General features: G+C 38.1%; 1 protein-coding gene across 7 annotated transcripts in view; it reads right to left on the bottom strand.

Annotated features, from left to right (window-relative positions):
- Positions 1-22,236, bottom strand: part of ATP10B (ATPase phospholipid transporting 10B (putative)) — a 70,528-nt gene that overhangs the window by 3,917 nt on the left and 44,375 nt on the right. For 4 of the 7 annotated variants that reach the window (XM_058168605.1, XM_058168604.1, XM_058168607.1 and 1 more), the window contains 11 exons: positions 21,283-21,883; positions 20,097-20,200; positions 17,040-17,166; positions 15,471-15,655; positions 12,864-13,179; positions 11,406-11,482; positions 8,648-8,773; positions 4,838-5,038; positions 3,188-3,268; positions 2,913-3,017; positions 992-1,179 (listed from right to left, as the gene is read on the bottom strand). In XM_058168605.1, the coding sequence (XP_058024588.1) occupies positions 992-1,179; positions 2,913-3,017; positions 3,188-3,268; positions 4,838-5,038; positions 8,648-8,773; positions 11,406-11,482; positions 12,864-13,179; positions 15,471-15,655; positions 17,040-17,166; positions 20,097-20,200; positions 21,283-21,883 (2,111 nt within the window). Of the gene's footprint in view, positions 1-991; positions 1,180-2,912; positions 3,018-3,187; positions 3,269-4,837; positions 5,039-8,647; positions 8,774-11,405; positions 11,483-12,863; positions 13,180-15,470; positions 15,656-17,039; positions 17,167-20,096; positions 20,201-21,282; positions 21,884-22,236 lie in introns of those variants that run through there. The other 3 variants (XM_058168608.1, XR_009153393.1, XR_009153392.1) reach the window with 3 other exon arrangements.

Here is a 22,236-nt window from a genome sequence, read left to right as displayed (position 1 = left end):
TGTTATGAAAAGAAGAGGAAACTTCTGCTCTTCTTACAGTTATATCAGGAAAGAAGAAGAAAAAGGTGAATAACTCTGAAATTTATCCAGGCTTGCTTGTGTTAATGTTGCTAAAAAGCAACATTTATAAATACATTTGGATGCATTCGTTCAAGCTTCCTTCTGTTATTGCAGCTACTCTCTGTGGCACCTCACTCTGAATATTAGTTTTACAATAAGCAAAAAACTTTCTCCTTTTACAGAAAATTCATAGGAATGCAATGCTATGGAAACAAGCTAAAATGTTCTGCCCTCAAATCAATGTGTGTTTTGTAGTAAGAGATTAAAGTGGGACGCATGAAGAATATGGCTTCCAGAGGGAATTCTTTTCATAACCCTTAGACCTTCAGTGTTAAGAGGGAGAAGCAGATAGTTGATCTTTGTGCTATTTCTAAGGATCATATGACAGCTGGAGAAGTCTGAGCTGTGACACGAGCTATAACATGGAAACATATTTTTTTCTTTGAAGTACTCAAGGGTCGCCTCTCAAAAGAGAGAGAGAAAAAGAAAGGCATCACACAACACAACAAAGCTTTTATGTCCTAGCAAGGCATGTCAACTCAATTTTCCCAAACTGTACAGAGAAAGTTGTACTGCATTAAAGGATGTGGGCTGTCAAGGGTTTTTAAGCTTCCTTTCCATAAAATGACAGCTATACCAAGGAACTGGCTCTTGGCTGGCAGGTTTTTGTGGAGAATGGGGAAAAAAAACCAGACTAGTAAGGGTCCATCTGCTGGGGCCTTTCTCTGGAAATCAGACTTTACATGGTACCGGTTGCCTTATCTGCAACATCCGATTAAGACCTTGCTTAAATAGCACCATACTGCAGAGATAAAGCTTTCTGTTTCCTGGGACAACATTTAATCAAATTTTGTAATCCTCGGACTGGTAATCTAGTTTTTGAGTGGTACCTCATACAAGAACAAGTAAGAAAAGAAAACATTGGTCAAACCTTGGGAGAAGTGCTACGACTGGTGTAATAATGATTGTGAAATAAAAGCTTGGCTCTGAAAATTCCATCTCCATAATCCAGTAGGGATTTGTGGGATGGTTACAAAGGACACAGGTTGCATTGTAGATGGATGAGAAAATGAAGTACAGCAAAATGCTCCCAATTATTGCAATCCCATGGAACAGGGTCTGTGAACAGAAGAAAAGAAAAGCAGTTAGAGAAATAAACCTTTTAGCTGTGATTCCTGTCTAGGAATGTGATGGTGATGCAGGAATGTGATGCAGAACATCAGGAGAATATAAAGAGCAAATGCCATAGTAACAATCTCATTCCGAGGCAGTGTAATTTCTATGCAAACAAAAGGCATCTGAATATAAAAATTGCAGCAATGATGAATCTGCATTGAAGAATGTCAAATTTTGGAATTAACTCTGATGCTTTTTGTCAGGTCTTTCCAAGACAAGTGCTGGCCTGGTGGGAAAGAGCAGTATCTTTTCTGCTGCATATAAGAAGTCATGCTTTTTAGTTGGCTTTGTGTGAATATCGGTTTCCAAGATATGGTGTCCATTTATTGCATTTTTGTAGGTCTGTACCTTTGAGTCAGTGTTACCTGGTTAGTCTCTGCAGTTTACTTGGAAAGAATTTTCAGAAATGGCTTTGCTAAAGCTGAGAGTGACAGGCCCAAGATCACTCAGCAGGCTTTGTGCCCAAGCTGGGACTAGAACTTTAACTCTCTTCCATTTTCAGCAAAAATATTATCTGCAGTCTTGTCTAACTGCAATGAGCAATACTATTTGTAATTGGTATGTAAATTTTTACTGAAATATATAAATATTTCTGATAGAAATGAGGGAAATGATACTTTTACGCAGAGAAATATTGAAAAGGTGTGAAGGTATATAAGTCTGGTCAAAAGCATGAACAATTAATTCAAGGTATAAATTAAATTGTGATTGCCTAGAATTATTTAATTTGGAACATAGAACATAGAATAATAGAGTTGGAAGGAATCAACCCCTGCTTGTGCAGGACACCCTATACCATTTCAGACAAATGGTTGTCCAATCTCTTTTGCAAGCCTCCAGTGATGGAGTACCCAAACTTCTGAAAGCAAGCTGTTCCATTGGCTGATTGCTCCTATCTTTAGGAAATTTATCCTTAGTTCTAGTTGCTTCTCTTCTTGATTCATTTCCATCTATTGTTTCTTGTCTTGCCTTTTGGTGTTTTGTAAAGTAGTTTGACCCTCTCATCTTTGTTAGACCCCTTCAAATATTAGAACACTGCTATCACATCTCCCTTAGTACTTCTATTCATTAGACGAGACATACCCAATTCCTTTAGCTGTTCTTTGTATGTTTTAGCTTTTAGCCATCTAATCATCTTTGTTGCTCTTCTCTGCAATATTTCCAGGATCCCAATATCTTTATTATATTGTGGTGACCAGAACTAGATGTGGTATCTTGAGTATGGTCTCTTACTAAGGCTTTATAAAGCGACAGTAGAACTTCATGTGATCTTGATTTTATCCCTCTATTAATGCAGCCTAGGATTGCATTGGTATTTTTTGGTGGATATTGCACAGTATTAGCTCATATTTAAGCGATTGTCCACTAGGACTCCAAGATAACTCACAGTTATACTGTTTCTGAATCTGTGTATTACACCATCTACAAATGTTGGCATTTCAGTACTTTTTCATTATTCAATAAATCCTTTGAAATCCAAGGTGGAAGGGACTCATACGCAGACACTCAAATGTAATATCAAAAAGCTCATGACTGTCACCTTAACAGCCAGGTCAGTTTCCATCCATCCATCCATCCATCCATCCATCCATCCATCCATCCATCCGCAAGCAAGCAAGCAAGCAAGCAAGCAACAAGCATGCAAACTGGGATAGTTATTGAAGCTATATACATACCCAGTTCTGAATTTCTAAAGCTTGATGAAAAAGAATAGTAAGAAGGGCACCAGTGTTAACTACTGTTCCAAAAGCGAAAATATCAGTATCAGAATCCTGGTATACCTGAAAAATTAGGTAAAAAAATATTGACCTATCAAAATACGAAACATAAATGTTGAGTTTTATGAACCAGCCTTCTCAAGTCTGATATGCTTCAAATATGAGCTTAATAGCAACAGGCTAGGAAAGGCTGGTTTACAGGAAGTTGAATAGTTTGAGATTTGAACACTTACTAGATAAGGGATGAAGAAGCAAATAAGACTCTGGTAGAAGGCATCCAAGATAGCAAGGCAAAACGTTAGAGGTTTGTAAATCTGTAGCAAACAGAACACAGAAGGAATAGAGAATTTTCAAAACACGTACATTTTCTTGATATATCACTTATAACTCAGTGGCCACTGGGGAAGCCACCAATCAGTGGTAAATGATAGGATTTGCATCAGTTTCATTCTCTGTCATTGCCTTCAAAACCAAAATCTGTGGAGACGTGTGGTAAGCCTGAAAACTTGAAAAAGTTTTATTTAAATTGTTACTGATAATCCTATTTATTCTTATGTCTTTATCCAAACAGCACTGGAGGGGGTACATAGAAGAAGAAGGTATGAAGCTTGGGTTATTCATGGACTTGTCTCTATCATAAGAAGTCCAAACAAGCCTCTGTGGGCAAGAATATATATCTCCAATGTAATTGTTTTTGGTTAAATTGTTGTATACCTTTTCCACAGAGCTCAAGGGGCTTCCATGGAGATCTCCCTGCCTTTTATCTCCAGATCAGCCACCTTGTAATACAGGATGGACCTATAAGGTAAGAATGGATGACTTCAAGTTGGGTCTCTCTGGATCTAGTTTGGGCCTACTCTCACACTTTAAACATCATAACACATTACAGTTTTGGTTACCATGATAGGTGTAACTTTTTCAAGGTAGAGATTAGCCATAGCTGTCCCAGCACTGAAATATTGTAATGTATTTTATCTGGAGACTGGACTTTTGTAACATGTTTCTGCTCTTGAGGGTGATTCATAAACCACACTTAGATTAGAATGAGGAACTGGGTTACTAGGGTCCTTTTCAATTAATGTTAGTATTATAGGGTCTGCATTGTCTGCCGTTTAGTTACCAAACTACGTTCCAGATTTCATTTTGATTGACAAGCACAAACCCAAGTCATATGAACAATCATTTTCCACAGATCTTTACTTGGTTTTTAGAGCCAGGGAAGAATGTCCTCATGACCATGCTGTAGCTTGCTGGCATTCTTCGTAAAGAATTGTGGCTTTTTTAGTGTGGGATAATATTCTCTGTGAACATATGTGGGTTCTTAATTTGGAGGTTTTTTTTGCTATCAGTTAAAAGACACAGATTTGCCCACGTCTCTCCTGGATTTCCCTATTTTAGTCATAACTACCCTAACAATTGTTGAACCAGCACCTTAACTTGTTAACACATTTTATTGTACTTATTGTATCAACCTGTATCTGTGGCTATTTTATGCTTTGGAAATTTTTGATCCAATGAGAATCAATGTATTTAATAGTGTAATGAGTTGCATTTCTTTTCTTAGTGCAAGATCGGACTTCGCATAATAGCTCGAATCGATGAAAAATGGTACAAGAAAGCACTGAACGCTCCTCTATAAAAATTATTTTCTTTAACATATTTTTTTTCATCCATTCACGGGAAAATGTTTTTAAAAGGTGCTTTTTAACCAATGGAATACAGTTGTTTAAGGAGGAAATTGCTGAGCTGAAAATTGACTATATTCCACAAATCATGGCTTAATGCAGTGGTTGAACCCAACCAACATCTACTTTAGAAAGGATATTTATCTTGCTATACTGTGAAACCTGTTATATTATTGGACATTCTTGAAAAAGTGTTACCTCTGAATTTTGTCCACTTTTATAAAGCGCAGGAATGTTCAATAGGGTTTCTGCAGAAATGTCTTTATCCAGAATTCCAGAAATTAATGGTGGTATAGATGTAAAAAACAAGTTGAAAAATATCATTTGCCAGTAGTCTATCATAGAAGCCCCAGAGAAAGCACAGAAGAACTGGTACCAGAAGAGAAGGTTGACATAGGTCTGGTGAGAACATATGAAAAAAATAAATATTTTAAATATCTGTAGAAACATCATCTAGCCTTTGCTATCCAAGGGTGTTTGGTCAGTCATAATACCTAGCCCCTGCAGAATATGATAAACCCTTAGACTCTGATTAAGGACTGCAGCATTAGTCCAAATCAGTAGTGCGTTTTTGAGCATGCGCAAAGTGTTTTTGATGAAGTCTGGGTGGGTGGGTGGAGCCTCCCACCACCATTACCCGAACTGGGGCGAACCAGTAGCAACCCACCACTGGTCCAAATAAACTCAATATGCTATTTGATTTTAATTAATTTTTTGATTAAGTTGAGAGATTGTATAAAGTTACATGTACAACTGAACTCTGTTTCTTTTTTAAAGCGTTGGGAGTGAGAAAGTTTAACTATTGGGATAAGGAGAGAAGCACATTTATATTTTTCTCTACCTGCTATTTACCCATGCTAATTTACTTTTTGTTGTGTTTCCTTTCTCAAGTTTTTAAATGTACCTGAGTTAGTTTTTGGAACCCATAATGTGATATGATTAGGAAAGCAGCAGACGGACAAAAGGATTGATAATTGTTTTCTTGGCTACTTCCCTACTTTTAAAATATTTCTTTTAAGGCTGCTTTTCATCTAAAAATAAATTTATCAAATTTAAGCTAAGGAGGCATGGTGGTGCAACGTTTAGAATAGAATATTGCAGGCCAACTCTACACAGTGCCGGCAGTTCGATTCTTACTGGCTCAAGGTTGACTCAGCCTTCCATCCTTCCGAGGTTGGTAAAATGAGAACCCAGATATTTGGGGGCAATATCCTGACATTTGTAAAATCACTCAGAGAGTGCAGTAAAGCATTACAGAGCAGTATATAAGTTTAATTGCTATTGCTAAGAGTAGCAACAGACCCACTGAAATAATCAGAACTTAATTATGACTAAAATATATCTACTTGTTTTTAGTAAAACTACTTTAAGCACAAATAAGTCTAAACTCAGTCCATTATTAGGTCTTAGTGACAAACATTTGAATGAAATATATAGTTAGCCTTGGGTGTATGTAAATGGATTGTAGTCATCTACTTGAAATTCACAGTCAGAGCTTGCTTTCATGAATATAAATAGCTTTTGTATTTCTTGCAGCTATGTGATTGTCACTCAGAATCAAATATCAACTTTGTATGCTGTAAAGGTAACATATTCATAAAATGTCACTTCTATTTATTTATTTTTTTACGAAAAAGTGAAATAGTAAAATTAAATAATTGGCAGAAAATTCCCTCGTATTCTACTATTTTCTAGCTGCTTTTATAGCAAACAATGTTATGGACCTTGATGGTAATGTCAGAAAAACAAAACCTAAACAACATTTGATATAATGAAATTCACCAGAAATAGGAAAAGTAGAAAAAGTTCAATCAAATAATGGGAGTTAAATGTCTACATACTGTATATGCAAGTGGATAAATAGGTACCACTTTGGTGGGAAGGACACAGCGTTCTGTGTGTCTTGGTGTATAAGTCACGCTTGCCAAACGACCAAATGAAGACCCTTCAGACAATGCTGGCTCCCTTGGCTAGGAAACGGATATGAGCACTGGCCCTCTAGAGTTGGATATGACTGGACAGGGAAAACCCTTACCTCTTTTATTTATAGCAATGTATGTAAGGGAATCCATCATTCTTTAGTAATGGGAATCATACGTTTTCCAGCATTAGACCTAATATTTAAACCCCCCACTCCTAAAAAAGGGTTATTAGTGACAAAGAAAAATTAAATACCATTTTAGAAAATCTCTATGGTTTTTGACAGTGGGATGGGATATTGGGAAATGAAATAATAGAGGAACAATTTATGATATTTATTAAGGTGATTCAACATAGGCATCCCAAAAGAGATTTGATTTTCCCTAAGTCCTTATAATATTGTAGTTTTGGACACCAATGCCCACAGTGGGAGTCAAAAGAGTCAAAATGGTACTTGTAGCAATGCAATGGAAGATTATTCCCCCCCTCCATCTCCATCTCCATTTCATCTATATCTAAAGCATCTATATGTATATCTATATTTATATTCCATCTATATCTAAATCTATATCTATATTTCATCTACATCTACATCTATATCTAATCTATCTGTATCTATATTTATATCCATATCATCCATATATCTATATCATCTATATCTATATTTCATTTATATCTATATATAATCTATATCTATATCTAATCTATATCTACCTATATCTAATCTCTCTCTCTCTCTCATCTATAATTTTGCATATAGAATACATTGTAATAGACATATAAAGGAACTCTTGCTTTTATTATGTTGCCATGATGTGGCAGCATTTTGTGTGATTATGCTACCATGTTGTATTTTTTTATGCCCTGCCCCCTTTGGAGATGCTACCATGTTTTCCTGAAAATAAGATCCTGTCTTATATTTTTTGAACCCTGAAATAAGCACTTGCCCTTATTTTCAGGGAGGTTTTATTTTGGAGTGAGTGGAGCAAGAATGGGCTCCTCTTGTTGTCTTACCTGATTTCCAGCTCTGTCTCCCTAACCTTAACCAGAGGAAATGGCAGGGACTGGCTGCGCATGTGTTTAAATATTTTCACTGAGGGCTTATTTTGGGGGGAGGGTTTATTTTAGTGCATGCGCTCAAAAGCCCGATTGGGCTTATTATCAGGGGACGTCTTATTTTTGGGAAAGCACAGTAGTGGCTCCAGGTCCCACGAGATGCATTTTAATTGCATGATTGAAATGTCTACCCAGAGAATATAGAAGCCCAATTGAATTTTCTACAATGTAGCTGAAGTTGACTAGTATGGTCATCTATTGGTAGCATAGGTTTCCCATCAAATTAGGTCAGCCTGTAGAGTCCAAGTCAAGACCAACTTCTACTTGGCATGATTACAATCAGCCATTTTATGTACAGCAGTAGAGCCACAATTCTGTTAAGGATTGTCTGGATAACATTTTTAAAAATAGGAAATTAGGTAATGAAACCTATTTTATAGAAGCTAAGTGAAAATAAATACACTTATGAATCAACCCATTTACCAAAAATATTTTTATGGAATGTTTATGGAACTTTATGGAATGTTTCCTTATATTTTTTTGGAACTTGTAAACTATTGACACAGGGACAAGGTGGCTCAGGGGCTAAGACAGCTGAGCTTGTTGATCGAAAGGTTGGCAGTTCGGCGGCTCGAATCCCTAGTGCTGCCGTGTAACGGGGTGAGCTTCCGTTACTAATCCCAGCTTCTGCCAACCTAGCAGTTTCAAAAGCACATAAAAATGCAAGTAGAAAAAATAGGGACCACCTTTGGTGGGAAGGTAACAGCGTTCCATGCACCTTTGGCGTTGAGTCATGCCGGCCACATAACCACGGAGACGTCTTCGGACAGCGCTGGCTCTTCGGCTTTGAAACGGAGATGAGCCCCCTAGAGTCAGCAACGACTAGCACATATGTGCAAGGGGAACCTTTACCTTTACTTTAAACTGTTGACACAGGGCTACAGTCAAATAACCTATAAACAATACTTGTCCCAATTGTTACAAGCAATAATGGATGTCATGCAGAATGAAATAAAAAATTAAAACACTTACCACATTTTTATAGAAAAAGTATAGCACCATCTTTCCCAAGCGAGAATAGCACCAGTGTCCATGGACTAGAAGTAACTTCTTGAGGTGTTTAAACTGAGATACTGAAAAATCACTGGCCATGACAGCCTGAAATGAAGAACATATATAAATTGACACAATTTATATATTCAAGTTTTATTGATCCAATATAAATCAGGACTGCAGGCAAAAGTCAAAATAATAAAAACCAAGAATGGGAAATATAATGTGTCTCTGATTTAATGTTAGACTATTCAATGGCAGCTTTTCCAAAGCTTTTATTCTTTCTTTCTTTATTTTTTTTATAAAAAAATTATTTTATAAACAAACAAACATTTAATACATCAGTCATCCTTCCGTGTAACATCTCGGTGTTTTCTTCATGGCTCCATCTTTTTGTTGTTTCTTCTTTCTTCATTTCAATTTAATCTATTTATATTTTTTCACAAGTACAATATTCTAAATATAACATTTTCTTACATAACTATCAATTCTTATATGTTAATATAATATAATATAACAACAGAGTTGGAAGGGACCTTGAAGGCCTTCTAGTCCAACCCCCTGCCCAGGCAGGAAACCCTACACCATCTCAGTCAGATGGCTATCCAACATTTTCTTAAAAATTTCCAGTGTTGGAGCATTCACAACTTCTGCAGGCAAGTCGTTCCACTTATTAATTGTTCTAACTGTCAGGAAATTTCTCCTTAGTTCTAAGGAGGAAAGAAGTTGCTTCTTTCCTTGATCAGTTTCCACCCATTGCTTCTTGTTCTACCCCTCAGGTGCTTTGGAGAACAGCCCGACTCCCTCTTCTTTGTGGCTCCCTCTTCTTTGTGGCAACCCCTGAGATATTGGAACACTGCTCTCATGTCTCCCCTAGTCCTTCTTTTCATTAAACTAGACATACCCAGTTCTTGCAACCTTTTTTTGCTTATCTATATCTTTTTTCTAACCAATGGTAAAACTGATCCCATATCTTAAAATATTCTGAATCCTCTCTTTCTTTGATCATCAAAGTTAATCTATTCATTTCTGCACAGTCTAAGATTTTTTTGTTAACTTCTCCTTCCAGGGGTATTTTCTCTGTTTTCCAGTTTTGTGCAAAAACAATTCTTGCTGTTGTTATTATGTGTATAATCAAATAAATATTTTCTTTACTGATTTTCTCTGGAAGGATTCCCAATAAGAACAAATCAATGTGTTGTTGGATCATTTCTTCTAACCATATCTTTATTTTATTCCAATAATTTTTAGCTTCTGGGCATGTCCACCACATATGATAATAAGACCCTGGTAACATTTCCAACATTTAACTGATTTATCTTTAAACATTTTTGTCAGTTTTTCAGAAGGCATATGCCATCTATAAAACATTTTATACTGACTTTCTTTATATTCAGTGGACATTGTTAATTTGTAGTTCCTCTCCCATAACTGTTGCCATTTATCTAGATCTATTGAGTATCTGGAATTTTTGGCCCATGCTATCATTGTTTCCTTTACTTGTTCATCTTCTAACTCAATACCCAGCAAAAAATTATAGATTTTTAAAATTAATTTATTCTCTGTTCCCGTGAGTAGCCTATCCAGCTCTGTCTAAAGAGAGTCTAAACAAAGCTTGTATTCTTTAGATGTGTTTAACTATTATTTCTGGAATTCCCAAAGAAGTGTCACCAAAGCTAACTGGGAATTCTGAAGTTACAAACTAATATAACTGGAAGATAAGTTACAAATGAATGTGCTAGAGTTTCATTATGAAACTGCATCTCTTTCCATTTCCAAACCCAGTGTGACAATTTAATTCACAAGAAACTGATCTTATGACAGTTAGACTTAGGCTAAGCAATTTTGGGTAGTTGGAGGCTTCACATCACTCTAAAATAACGAGGGAAAGAGGGTGGGAATATATCATTCATTTGGATGGAACTACAATTCTCCACTTCTCCTTAATTTTTGTGTGAAAGTTTGGGATCCTTTGTTTTTTAAAGCCATCTTGCTTATTTTAATGCAGTACTGTTTGTGCATGTTTCTCTTCTCCAAATGTCCAGCAGCAGAGGAACAGAGAGCAACAAACAAGCACTTGGAGAACCCCTTGTAGTGGTGGAGCCACAAATTGCCTATCCCACTCTAAAATAATAAGAACAACCTTGGATGAAACAACCCAAAGCATTGAATACTTCTTGAGGAGAACGTCCTCAAGTACTGCTTGTAATCCAGTAAAATTCCACATCACATGTAGTCCTGCACAGAGAAAATGGACTTAGTGGTAGAGGCTGGACAATCCAGCTATGTTTTTACTGGATTACAACAGAGTTGTGATTCAGCCTGAGTTCATAAGTGTCAACCAACAAGAAAGCCTATTCTTATGCTTCCAGTGATGCTTCTATCAAACAATTAACCCCCCCTTGGAAAGATGGAGGAGGGGGAGGAGAAAGAGTTTCTTATTGTTAATCAACCTTCCTTATTTTTTTCTGCTGCACAATGTGTTTGGTCAGAAGCATTATAGCCTTGAACATTTGCATGGGAGAAGTTCATATGCCTAAATAATAATCAAGGTAAGCATACAAATGATTTGGTTCATTATAAATGCAAATCATTTCATTCTGATCTTTCAAGGATATTGCTTACCTTGTTATAACAGAGAGCAGAAGATACTTATGCAGTCGCCTAAAAATTCTGAATATGTACCTTAGCAATTGCTGCCAAGGGCAAGAGGGTATTCTTCCATTATTATGCATACCTGCATACCTTCTTGTCCAGAAATGCCAATTCCAATATCAGCTGCCTGGAGCATACCTACATCATTTGCGCCATCACCTAGAAAAGAGTGAAATATATATTTGAGAGGAATATAGGACTGAGAAGTAGGCTGAACAGATGGTATGTAAGGCAAGGGAAATATTTGTTCAGCATATTTCTCATTCTGCAATATATGGTTTATGTCAGAGGTCATCTTTGTGTAATTAGATATAAAATGAAAATATATTTCTTCTTGTTTGCCTTGAAACTTGCAATTGCTTGAGCCTAAATTTGAGTTGTATGAACAAGAGAAATAAACTTCTTCCCATTCACTTTGTTCCAAGTCACTGTGGACTTTATTATAAATCATTGACAGTGAAAACAATTATTTCATTTTCCTTTATAAGTTTCCTCAGCAACTTTGCCTTTTTCTCAGCCGAAACATGCAATTTTTTAATGATATGTTATGTTTGACATATCAAAAACAGTACTAAGACCCCATTCTTATACTTGAACTTAGCCTGAAACCTAGGAAACAATCCAGATTCAATTTCCAAACTTGTCACATTACTTGAATGTGAAGTTGGAATTTTTTTCCATTCTACAATTGCTCATTTTGTGTCATATTATTTAATTTAATGTCTATTCACCAGTTTGGTAGGACCCTTTGGGCCGTACACAATCCATAAATAATTTGGACATAAAACCAAACATAGTACGGTAAGACAGTTTTGCTTCATTCCTTGACAATAGTAAACATCTAGTTTTCACATTTCAAGCTAAGTAGCAGCAGTTAATAATTGAATAGCTCATCTTTGTATATTCCCATCCACCATCTTAGATCACACTGCTACGAAATAGTAGATTTGGGAAGGATTCTTTATTTTATTTTATTTTTAAAATCAACCCTATTCATTCCAATGTTATCACTGAAATACTACTTATAGCCCACTGAAGATAGATAATAGTTAGCTTGGATAGATGGATGGTTAGGTGGATGGATGGATGACAGCCCATGTGGTTAAGTCATCAGACTAGAAAGAAGTTGTGAATTGTTGACCCTCCTGAGGTACAAAGCCAGCTGGGTGACCTTAGGCCTCAGCCCTAGGATGTGTGAACAGGTTCTTGGGAGAAATGTGCAAAGAATGCTGGGAGTGTTTGCCAAGAATATACATTCTCAGCAAGGTCATTCAAGAACATCCTAGAGCAACCAGACACCTATACTGAGCAGCAGCAATATAGGAAGATTGATCAGGTTAGTAACAATGACAAAGATAAAAGCATCATGTTATACTGTATAGGAGAAGGCGATAGTAAACTATTCCTATATTTTACCAAGACAACCAGATGGGTAGACAATGTGAAAAGATAGGCAAGGTTGGAGACAGAGTATTCTGGAGAAAATGTATCTATGTAGTTGTTAAGCCCTGACAGTGACTTGATGGCACATGATGCTTACCTACTGCAAGGGTCAACACTTTCAGCTGATTCCGTACAAGTTTGACCACCATGCTTTTCTGCAAGGGAGTGCATCGGCAGCACAAAACTGAGTGGCTGTATTTTGTAAGCTGAAGAAACTTATGCTCAAGTTTTCCTTGGAAAATAGTATTCAGAGCTCTTCCATCAACTACTAGTCCAATAATTGGATTTGGAAGTCCTGTGGCTGACCAAGAAAATGGCAGCTTAAAGCCAAAAATACTCCATATTTTTCTAGGAATTACTCGACCCTTCTGCACCTCTTCCAACATGATATCCAGCAGTGATTCACAAGTTTCCTATGGAAAAAATAGTTGAATAAGTTATGAAGCTACATGGTGCTGCAAACAAGAATTCTTCTGTTACTAAACAGTATATGCTAAGCTTTTAATTACTTATAATCATTCATTCCATTGGACTACCACATAAATTGAAGAACATAAGTGCTGACTTAGAGAAGTCATTCAACAAGTTACTTGATCAAATATTTAGTAACAATTCAAAATTGGAGAATGTGGTGTATTATCCAAGCTAATTTTAACCCACCTCATAATGTATAGGTAAATGTTGTACCTTGATGAATGTATCTTTTCTTTTATGTACGCTGAGAGCATATGCACCAGGACAAATTCCTTGTGTGTCCAATCACACTTGGCCAATAAAAATTCTATTCTATTCTATTCTATTCTATTCTATTCTATTCTATTCTATTCTATTCTATTCTATTCTATTCTATTGTTAATTTGTTCTTTGCTAATTCTTAGCTTGTATATTCATGTTTTACAATATAAATCATGACTTTTGGATTACAATTTACATCATCCATATGGGTGACCTGAGCTACAGATCTGAGTCCATGGATTGGTATGATTGGGATTATAAATAAAGATATCTAGAGGACACCAAGTTAAAAAACGATGCTATAGAATATTTGCTATCATTAGTATATATTCAGAAGAAATTGCAATGTGTTCACTGCTGATGCATTGAGATAAACCCTACTGCATAGATAGTACACGACTAAATGTACTGTTTTATTGCATATTGCAGATGAATTAAATAGCCTTTATCACTGGTAAATGAAATATTATCTGGCAAGTAGGTTTACCCCGTTTGTGATTTCAGAGAAGAATTACTTAGTTTAGTATTTCTAAATAAGAATCAATTTCCTTAAATAAGGAACAGATGGCAAGCCTATGATTAAGTATCAAGCAAAACCTCAACAGCATGTGGAGACAAGTCCTTTTGCAAACTGCCTAAGGCACATGATGATATTAAAATCTTAAAGTTTGTTGCTAGCATTCACAAGACCTCCCTGGGTTCTGAAGTGGGTCACATGGAATCCAATGGTACAGCACATAAGCAGGTATTGATTCATATAATGAGAATTCTCCGCACCTCTCCCCACCGCTTCCCACATCTTCAAAATCTACTATGAAGCTGGAACAGATTTTGAATACATATGGGATGGAAACTTTCTGGTGAGAACAAATGGGTTCTTTGACCCATGGGAATACACCATTGGATTCAGTTCTTTTTTCCCCTCCACAATTTAACCCTGTTCTGAAGAACGTTTGCATGAGAAATTATTTACCTATCATGGCATATTCTCCAAGGGTGGGCTTCAAAAATTTTAGCAAGGGTGTTGTGTCTCGTCCGATCTCACCACAGCCGGGGCCTTCTTATCTGCTTCCGAACACGGAGGAATGTCCTAGTATGCCTCCCGGCCCCAGCCCTGGCTCCATGCCCAGACAGGCTGAAGAGGAGGAAGTATCTCCAGCCCCCAGCTCTGGCTCCATGCCCAGGCAAACAGAGCAACTAGACCCCTCCCCCTCCTCCACAGCATGTGAGCCTGAGGGAGGTCAATTGCCAACAGCTGCAGACTGGAGTGACCCTCGCGTCAGAAGACTTGATAGACGGAGGCAACAGAAGGAAGGGAGGGGCAGGCCTGGATAAGTGCTGAGTCATAGAGCCACACCCCATGGCCTATATAAAGGACCTGCTTTCTGGCATTCTCTGAGTCAGGCAAAGTCTAAACATATCTTGCTGAAGTCACTTTCTGGTCTCCTGCCTGCCCTGAGGACTTTGCTAGGACTTTGGCAGAGCTGCAGAGGCACGCCTGATTCGGATTTCCCTGACCCGGCCGTCAGCGGAGGAGTGGGACACGACAAAGGGGTTCTCTGCCTGGTTGCTGGGTGGGTGTGGCCATGGCCTAGTCAGCCTCCTGCACCACGGTGGGGGGGAGTTTTTGCCCTCCCTGGGCTCTGGAGGCTTTTCTCGAGCCTCCAGGAGGGTGAAAATAGCCAGACTCCAGAGGCCCTCTGGAGGTTGGAAATGGACCCATTTCTGGCCTTCCTGAACTTCCAGTAGGCCTGTTTTTCACCCTTCCCAAGTTCTGCACTTATCTGCATCCAAAACGGGCCACGAGGGGACTCCTGGGAGGGGCGGGCCAGAGTGGGCGGGGCCAGCCAGAAATGGGATTTGGGGGTTCTCCGAACTGCACAAAATCTTAGCTAGAGGTTCTTCCAAACCCCTGCGAACCTTCAGCAGCCCACCCCTGATATTCTCCCTGCTGGCCATTAGGACCTACCTTACTTTCTGTATTAATGGTAAAGACAGTGTCTCTTTGGTCTAGAAGTTTGCAAGAATAGGCAATGTTGACCGCTGTTTCCTGCTTATCTCCGGTTAATACCCATGTTTGGATTCCAGCTTCTTTGAAGGCAGCAATGGTATCAGGCACTCCTTCTTGCAATCGGTCTTCAATCCCTGTTGCTCCTTATGAAAAGGAAATAATCAGCGTTATTGATTGCTGCCACAGAGAAGGCACACTTATGGGGGTCTAGATAAATGGCAGTATTTAATCGATGGAAACCAGAGCACGCCAGGCAGTTATGATGGGAGACAGGTAGTCCCTCAAGTAACCAGGCTCTATGCCCTTAATTAGGAATAATTAGGAAACAGTTGCTATATGATAAAGTGACCCATATCCCACATTTAACTTCTGTTATATTTCACAATAATTGCTCTGCAAAACAGTTGTGATCAAGAGATTCTTCTTTAGGACTTTAGAATATAAACCATCTTTTTTATTCCTACAATTGGCTTGTGCAAAATGGTTTGTATGCCAAGAGTTTGTTCTGTATGCACTATGGGGTTCGGATACATTCATTATACACATAACGTGCGCCACTGCTGGAGCAATGAGGCATAGGATTGCACAAGAACATTTATTTTAGCTTTTCATTATCTTCTGGATGATGAGCTTAAAAGGTCAAAACTTACACAAGAATAAAAGAGAAACTAATGGAAAGCTGACCTGTTTAACTGAAAAAAACATTTACTAAACAGTTATCTATTGTTTCAATACAAAACTTAGAAAATCATATTCCCTGGTTTGAGATGTTCCAGAATTAAAATAACTCAACTAAATTAACATTGAAAATAATTACTGAAAGAGTAATAACATCTTTCCTACTGGGATCAATATAACGTTATTGAAAATTTTAAGTATTATATATTGAATACAAACTATTGCATAAAACCTGGATAGCTAAGCTGTGACTGACAGTTTATAGGATTCCAGATTGGTGCAAAGAAGTCTTCATAGGACACAAGAATAGAACATAATGAAGCAAAATTGTCTACATCAGTGCTCAGAAGACATGACATATAAGACATATGTGCTGTAGTGTGCACCTGAATGATGTCATTTCATGCTTTGGGTTTCTGAGGTGCAACTGGCAGGTTACAGATTACAGATTAACAGAGTTGGAAGGGACCTTGTAGGTCATGTAGTCCAACTCCTGCCCAAGCAGGTGGTACATTGGCTATCCTTGACTCAGAACCAGGTAACACTAATTTCAAACCTGTACTGAGATACTGATTTCCATTTCCGTAGATAGGATGACAGAATGATCGCAAAGTCTATTTCATGCGTGGCCCAACTACTGAATATGACTATACTAATATTGGAGATTATGCTTTGCAAATGCATAGCATGGATAAATGGCAATAATCCTTTCTTTACAAATCATACAGGTAAGAATTGTTTTAAATAATGAGTCATTTCCAATTAATTTTAGGGCCAGATATAAGTAAGTTATTAGTAATCACAACTATCAGGTTAATTAGTCTAGAACGAATAAATACTTCAAGATACCTAATAAGGTGAGTTTACTTTCCAGATGTTGTGCTGCTTCCATCAAAAGTTCATCTCTGTTGTCAATAGCTATTTCTGCCTCATGATGAAAGTTGAGCCATTTTCGAAATTCCTCTTCACTTAAAATCTGTCATGGTATAAAGTCAACATGTAAGTGAAAATATTAAATGGCTGTCATTAGGCTGGTGGAGATTAACATCTCTAGTCTGATTCAGTCATTAGAACATTTGCCGTTACCAACTGCAGTTATAATACATTATCACTAACTATGATGGGTTATAAAAGTTAGGGTAGTGTTACTTCACAATTACAAATAGAGTCAGGTAGCAATTAATAGTATTTTGCCAACTGAGCACAAAGTATGCAAAATTACAAACAAACAGCCTGAAGCAATAGATTTGATGAAGTATTATGACCTAAAAATTGAGTTAATTTTGAAGAAAATACAGCTATGTTTTATTTTAATAAGAATTCTGGGAATACAAGGAAATTCTAGTGAAGGAAAATAAAGCATTTTCAGTAGGAGAAACTGTGATTTAAGAGATGAGCTATGGCTTGTGAATGCCAATATCTGAGCTGACAGAGAAGAATTTGAAGTTTTATTCTGTCCTCAGAGGCATTATACGAGATGACATCCAAGGATTCTCAGTGGATAAAGCATAGATGAAGTCCTGTACTGTGAATCATCATCAAAGCAAGCCTAAGAGTGTGCTGTCTGAAATAAAACCATGGACATGGTTACAAAGTCCATGAATGAGACTAGAAACGGAATTATTACAGCATTGATAATGGAATAGCATCCTTGATTGAGTCTAAGGGGCACCCAACTCATAAATGGCATCCAAGTTAGGTGATATAGTATAGGGTATTTTTCAAAGCTATTGTGAGCCGTGATGGCACTGTGCTTAAAAAGAATGCAGTACTGCAGGCTACATTTGCTGATTGCTGGCTACCAGCAGTTTGGCAGTTTGAATCTCACGGGCTCAAGGTTGACTCAGCCTTCCATCCTTCTGAGGTCAGTAAAATGAGGACCCAGATTGTTGGGGGTAATATGCTGATTCTGTAAACTGCTTAGAAAGAAAGAACTGAAAAGCACTGTGAAGAGTTATATAAGTCTAAGTGCTATTGCTATTATAATATATAAGTTATATTGCTATAATTATTGCTCATAATGTGACCTGTTTAATAACAAAGTCAGTCCTAAAGTGCAGGAGTTCTGCCTTTTGGTATTTATTTTCCACAGCAATGAGATAGTATCAGTTGAGCAAGAAAACCATAATATGTTCATCTGGAATAATAATAAAAAGTCTCATATCTTAATTACATTACTGCAAATGTTATCGACAGAGTTTGGTATCACTCTGGCAAATGATATGTACCAAAGATCAGACAGTGGAAATGCCTCTTTTTTTTTGCTGGAATGCTAAATGATTTTAATACTAGTGATACTAATATTACAGCATTTAATATTTATTATTAAGAGGTTCTTCCAGAGTTTCTTTCTGGTATAGGATGGGACTTGGAGAACTGGTGTATGGTGATACAGAACTATCTAGAAGATGTTATTGGAAGGTGATATTAGTTTTCCTCAGAATTTCATTTTCTCCATCACTCTATTTAAACTGCTCCTAAAATTTCTGGGAGGCTTATTCACATTCTTGACATCTGATGCTGCCAAATCCTGATGAGATGTAATTCTGTATGTCTTTTCCACCTAAATCCAAGAAGGCTATTTAATACCTACTACTGTCAATAACGGATTACATGAGGGAACAACAAATAGAAGCTTAATCCAAATAAATTGGAAATGTTCCTGTCTAAGACAGATTGGGGATCAGGGATTCCATCTGTGTTGGAAAGAACTGTGATTCTTTTTTACCCACATTTTGGCCGTGAGTGCATTTGCACAGCTACAGCTAGTGTGCCAACTGCACCTCTTCCTGGAGATGTTATATGATGATACATGTCTTCATTATATCATATAGGAGCAGCCATTAACTCAATCGCAACGAACTAACCTTTGAAAATGATTCAGAAACTTTGATTGGCATAAAATGCTGCAGGCAGGCAATTGACCTTCAGTTTTAGTGGGCACATCTCCCTTACTGCAAGAGCATTATTGATTTCCAAGCTGTTTCTGGCCACAGTTCAAAGTGCTAGTTATCCCCTATAAAGCTTTCCACAATGTGGGATCAGGCTGTTTAAAAGAAAAAAAGAAGTCTCCCATATGACCTTACTCAGGCTTTAAGATCGTCTGGGGAAATTCTCCTTTCAGTTCTGTTATTATCAGAAGGAAGAATGCAAAATATCTCTCTTCCAAAACTTCTGGCATACCCAGCATTGTCCCTTCTTTAACATCTTTTTTTTTTGCATTATTTTGCATTCCACCTTGTGCATACTGTAAAGAGGCAAGATGGATTTGTTAAAGGCAGGTGACTTTTGCCAATCAGCTGCTGCATGTCTTCAGGTCATGATGTTGGGCTTTCTGCTGTTTCTTTCTCCTATCAGGTAAGGGTTCCAAAATGAAAATATTTATTTTCCTAATATTTCAAGCTAGCACTCAGTGCTACTGACAACAACAACTTCCAAACACATTTCCCGTTTTTCCAAGACTGTAATTCACATATCATTTTCTCTGGAGCAATCCAGAAATGTTTATGCAGGCTTTGATGCTTCTTCTAAACTAAAGTGGGATAAAAACTGCAGGTTGTAATTTACACTATGATTAACTAGCTTAGCTGGAGTACCAAATGTTTCAACAAACAACAGAGAAGCTCTATTTGATTGCAAATGTTTCTGATATTCAGAAGTTAGTAATAGGAAGAACAGATGTCAAAAGACTGGATTAGAGTATTGCTTTCCTTTAGCTTCATTTTAAGATGATTCAGATGAGGGGGCAGTAAGAACCGTAAGAAATTAATCTAGGTAACAAAGCATTTGCCATCGGGGTTGGGGGTGGGGTGGGGGAAACTGGCTCAAAGTGCCAAAACAAGTCATTTACTGAAATGGTTGTCATTATTATTGCTATTATTACCATTAAAAAAAGAAAAGAAATACCTTCTTTGCTATGCAGAGAGTTCTCAGACCGTCACGTGCGTACCAATCTAAATGTTTTTGTGTTTGTGTTCTCACTCTTATCCTTTTTCCCATGGCCACACTAGCTGTGAAACACAAAGGAAATCTCACCACAGATTTAAGAAATGCTTAAGTACCCTCTTAAGTACCCTTCTGCAGCCAAAAATGAAGACATTTTTTGAGGCACAAAAAAAAATCCCTGTGGGCATTTTTCTTTCTTTCCTGTCAAGATTTAAACATTACCTACACGTGGTGCTTGATTCTGCTTTATACATGCACGGAGGCAAGTTGCTCCTTATTAATTACATCTAACCAGGGGTGGGCTTCAAAATTTTTAGCAAGGTGTTCTCTGCCTGGTTACTGGGTGGGCGTGGACATGGTGGGTGTGGCTTACTCAGCCTCCTGCACCATGGTGTGAGGGCGTTTTTGTCCTCCCTGGGCTCCAGAGGCTTTTCTCAAGCCTCCGGGTGGGGGAAAATAGCCTCCCCAGGCTCCAGAGGCCCTCGAACTTCCCCAGGCTCCAGAGGCCCATTTTTCACCTTCCCTTAGCCTCCACGGTGTCCTGCACTTACCTGCATTCAAAACGGGCTGCATGGGGACTCCTGGGAGGGGCGGGGAGGGGTGGGTGGGGCCAGTCAGGAGTGGGATCTGGGGGTTCTCCGAACTGCACAGAATCTTAGCTAGAGGGTCTCCCGAACCCCTGCAAACCCCCAGCTGCCCACCCCTGCATCTAACCCAGGCTTTTAACTAAAGGCTTTTAAGATGCTGTTGAAGCATTTTTCACCATTGGGCATTTTAGCTAGGCTGCTGAAGTAGTAGCCACAAAGCTGCCCATGTCATGGGGTTCCTTACCCTTGCCCTACAATGTGATTACTATTATTAAGAGCTTACTGTAAATTACCAGTTTGAGTATCTTCTCCTATTAGAGAATCACTATGCTAGTTTCTTACCATTTTAATACAGTGCTCATAAAAACAAATTAATGTAGGCTTTCTTAATTAGTCTGTTCAATATCCTTTCTAATTATGTAAATCAACACCCTTGCTCTCATTTTCACTACTAAGGTTTCTAAGTCTATTGTTTCTGCTGCAAACTGAAACCTGTAAATCTTGAAGATATTATTCAACAATCCAAGCCATGCCTTCCTCCTAGTTCATTAATTCTGTACCTTTGGTAGGGTTTTCCAATACATCCATTATGGCGGAGTCTGCCCCTTTGGTATAGACTATGATTTCTTTGGTGAGGGGATGCCTTACTACCACCGACATCCTCTTCCTGCTGGAATCAAATCCCAAGGTGAACAAGAGGTCAAAGGTCAGAAGAGTCCCTTCCGGCAGCCTTATAGTCACCTGTTCAGGAGTTCTGGAGACTAAGGTAAACTGGTAGGCATGGGCTGCGTGGACTAGAGCTGCTTCATCTGGACTTTCCGCCTCATAACAAAATTCTCCCTGCAAAGGCCCATGGTCTCTGCTTGCAAAGTTCATCTCATTTGGAGAGGGATCTGAAACCCCACAGAGGTCATTCTCACTGAAGGACTCCCTTCTAAGACTCTCATCATCCGTTAAGCTGGAACAGCTTTGAGTAGGACATTCGTCTTTCATTTTTGATCCCGCAGAGGCAGTGCTGCTCTCTGTGTTAATACTCTCTCCTAAGTCTGAACTCGATTGAACTGATGTCTGGCTGAGGCTTGCCAATTTCAGCCACTGGAACAGCTGGTGAATTTTCTCCAGGGAGAGTCCTGACTGCTTCATCAGTGATGGAGTCGTAACCTTAAGAGAAAAGAGGGAATTGGGATTAATTAAAGCAAACATTCCGCAGCACAGCTAATATAAATTTGGACCATTTCACATTAACAGAGGAAACATGGAAAAGGTGCCAAGTAATGCCATTACTCAAACCGAGGGGCTCATTAATTGGACATCTCGATTAGGGGGATTTTTGTTGGCTTCCTTATGTAGATAAAAATCAAAGCTTTACACAAACAGTTTAGGAACTGTGATACTTATAAACCCATTACACAATGTTTCGTAGGATATATAGCACCCTTTTAAATGATTGAGACAGAATGGATGCAACTGAAATTTCTGGGTACTCTTTCAGTGTTTTAAGCTCTGTAAATGGT

Source organism: Ahaetulla prasina, chromosome 2, assembly GCF_028640845.1.
Source record: "Ahaetulla prasina isolate Xishuangbanna chromosome 2, ASM2864084v1, whole genome shotgun sequence".
Classification (NCBI taxonomy): Eukaryota; Metazoa; Chordata; class Lepidosauria; order Squamata; family Colubridae; genus Ahaetulla; species Ahaetulla prasina.
Note: the sequence above shows the minus strand (reverse complement) of the source record. Positions and strands in the feature narration are given on the sequence as shown.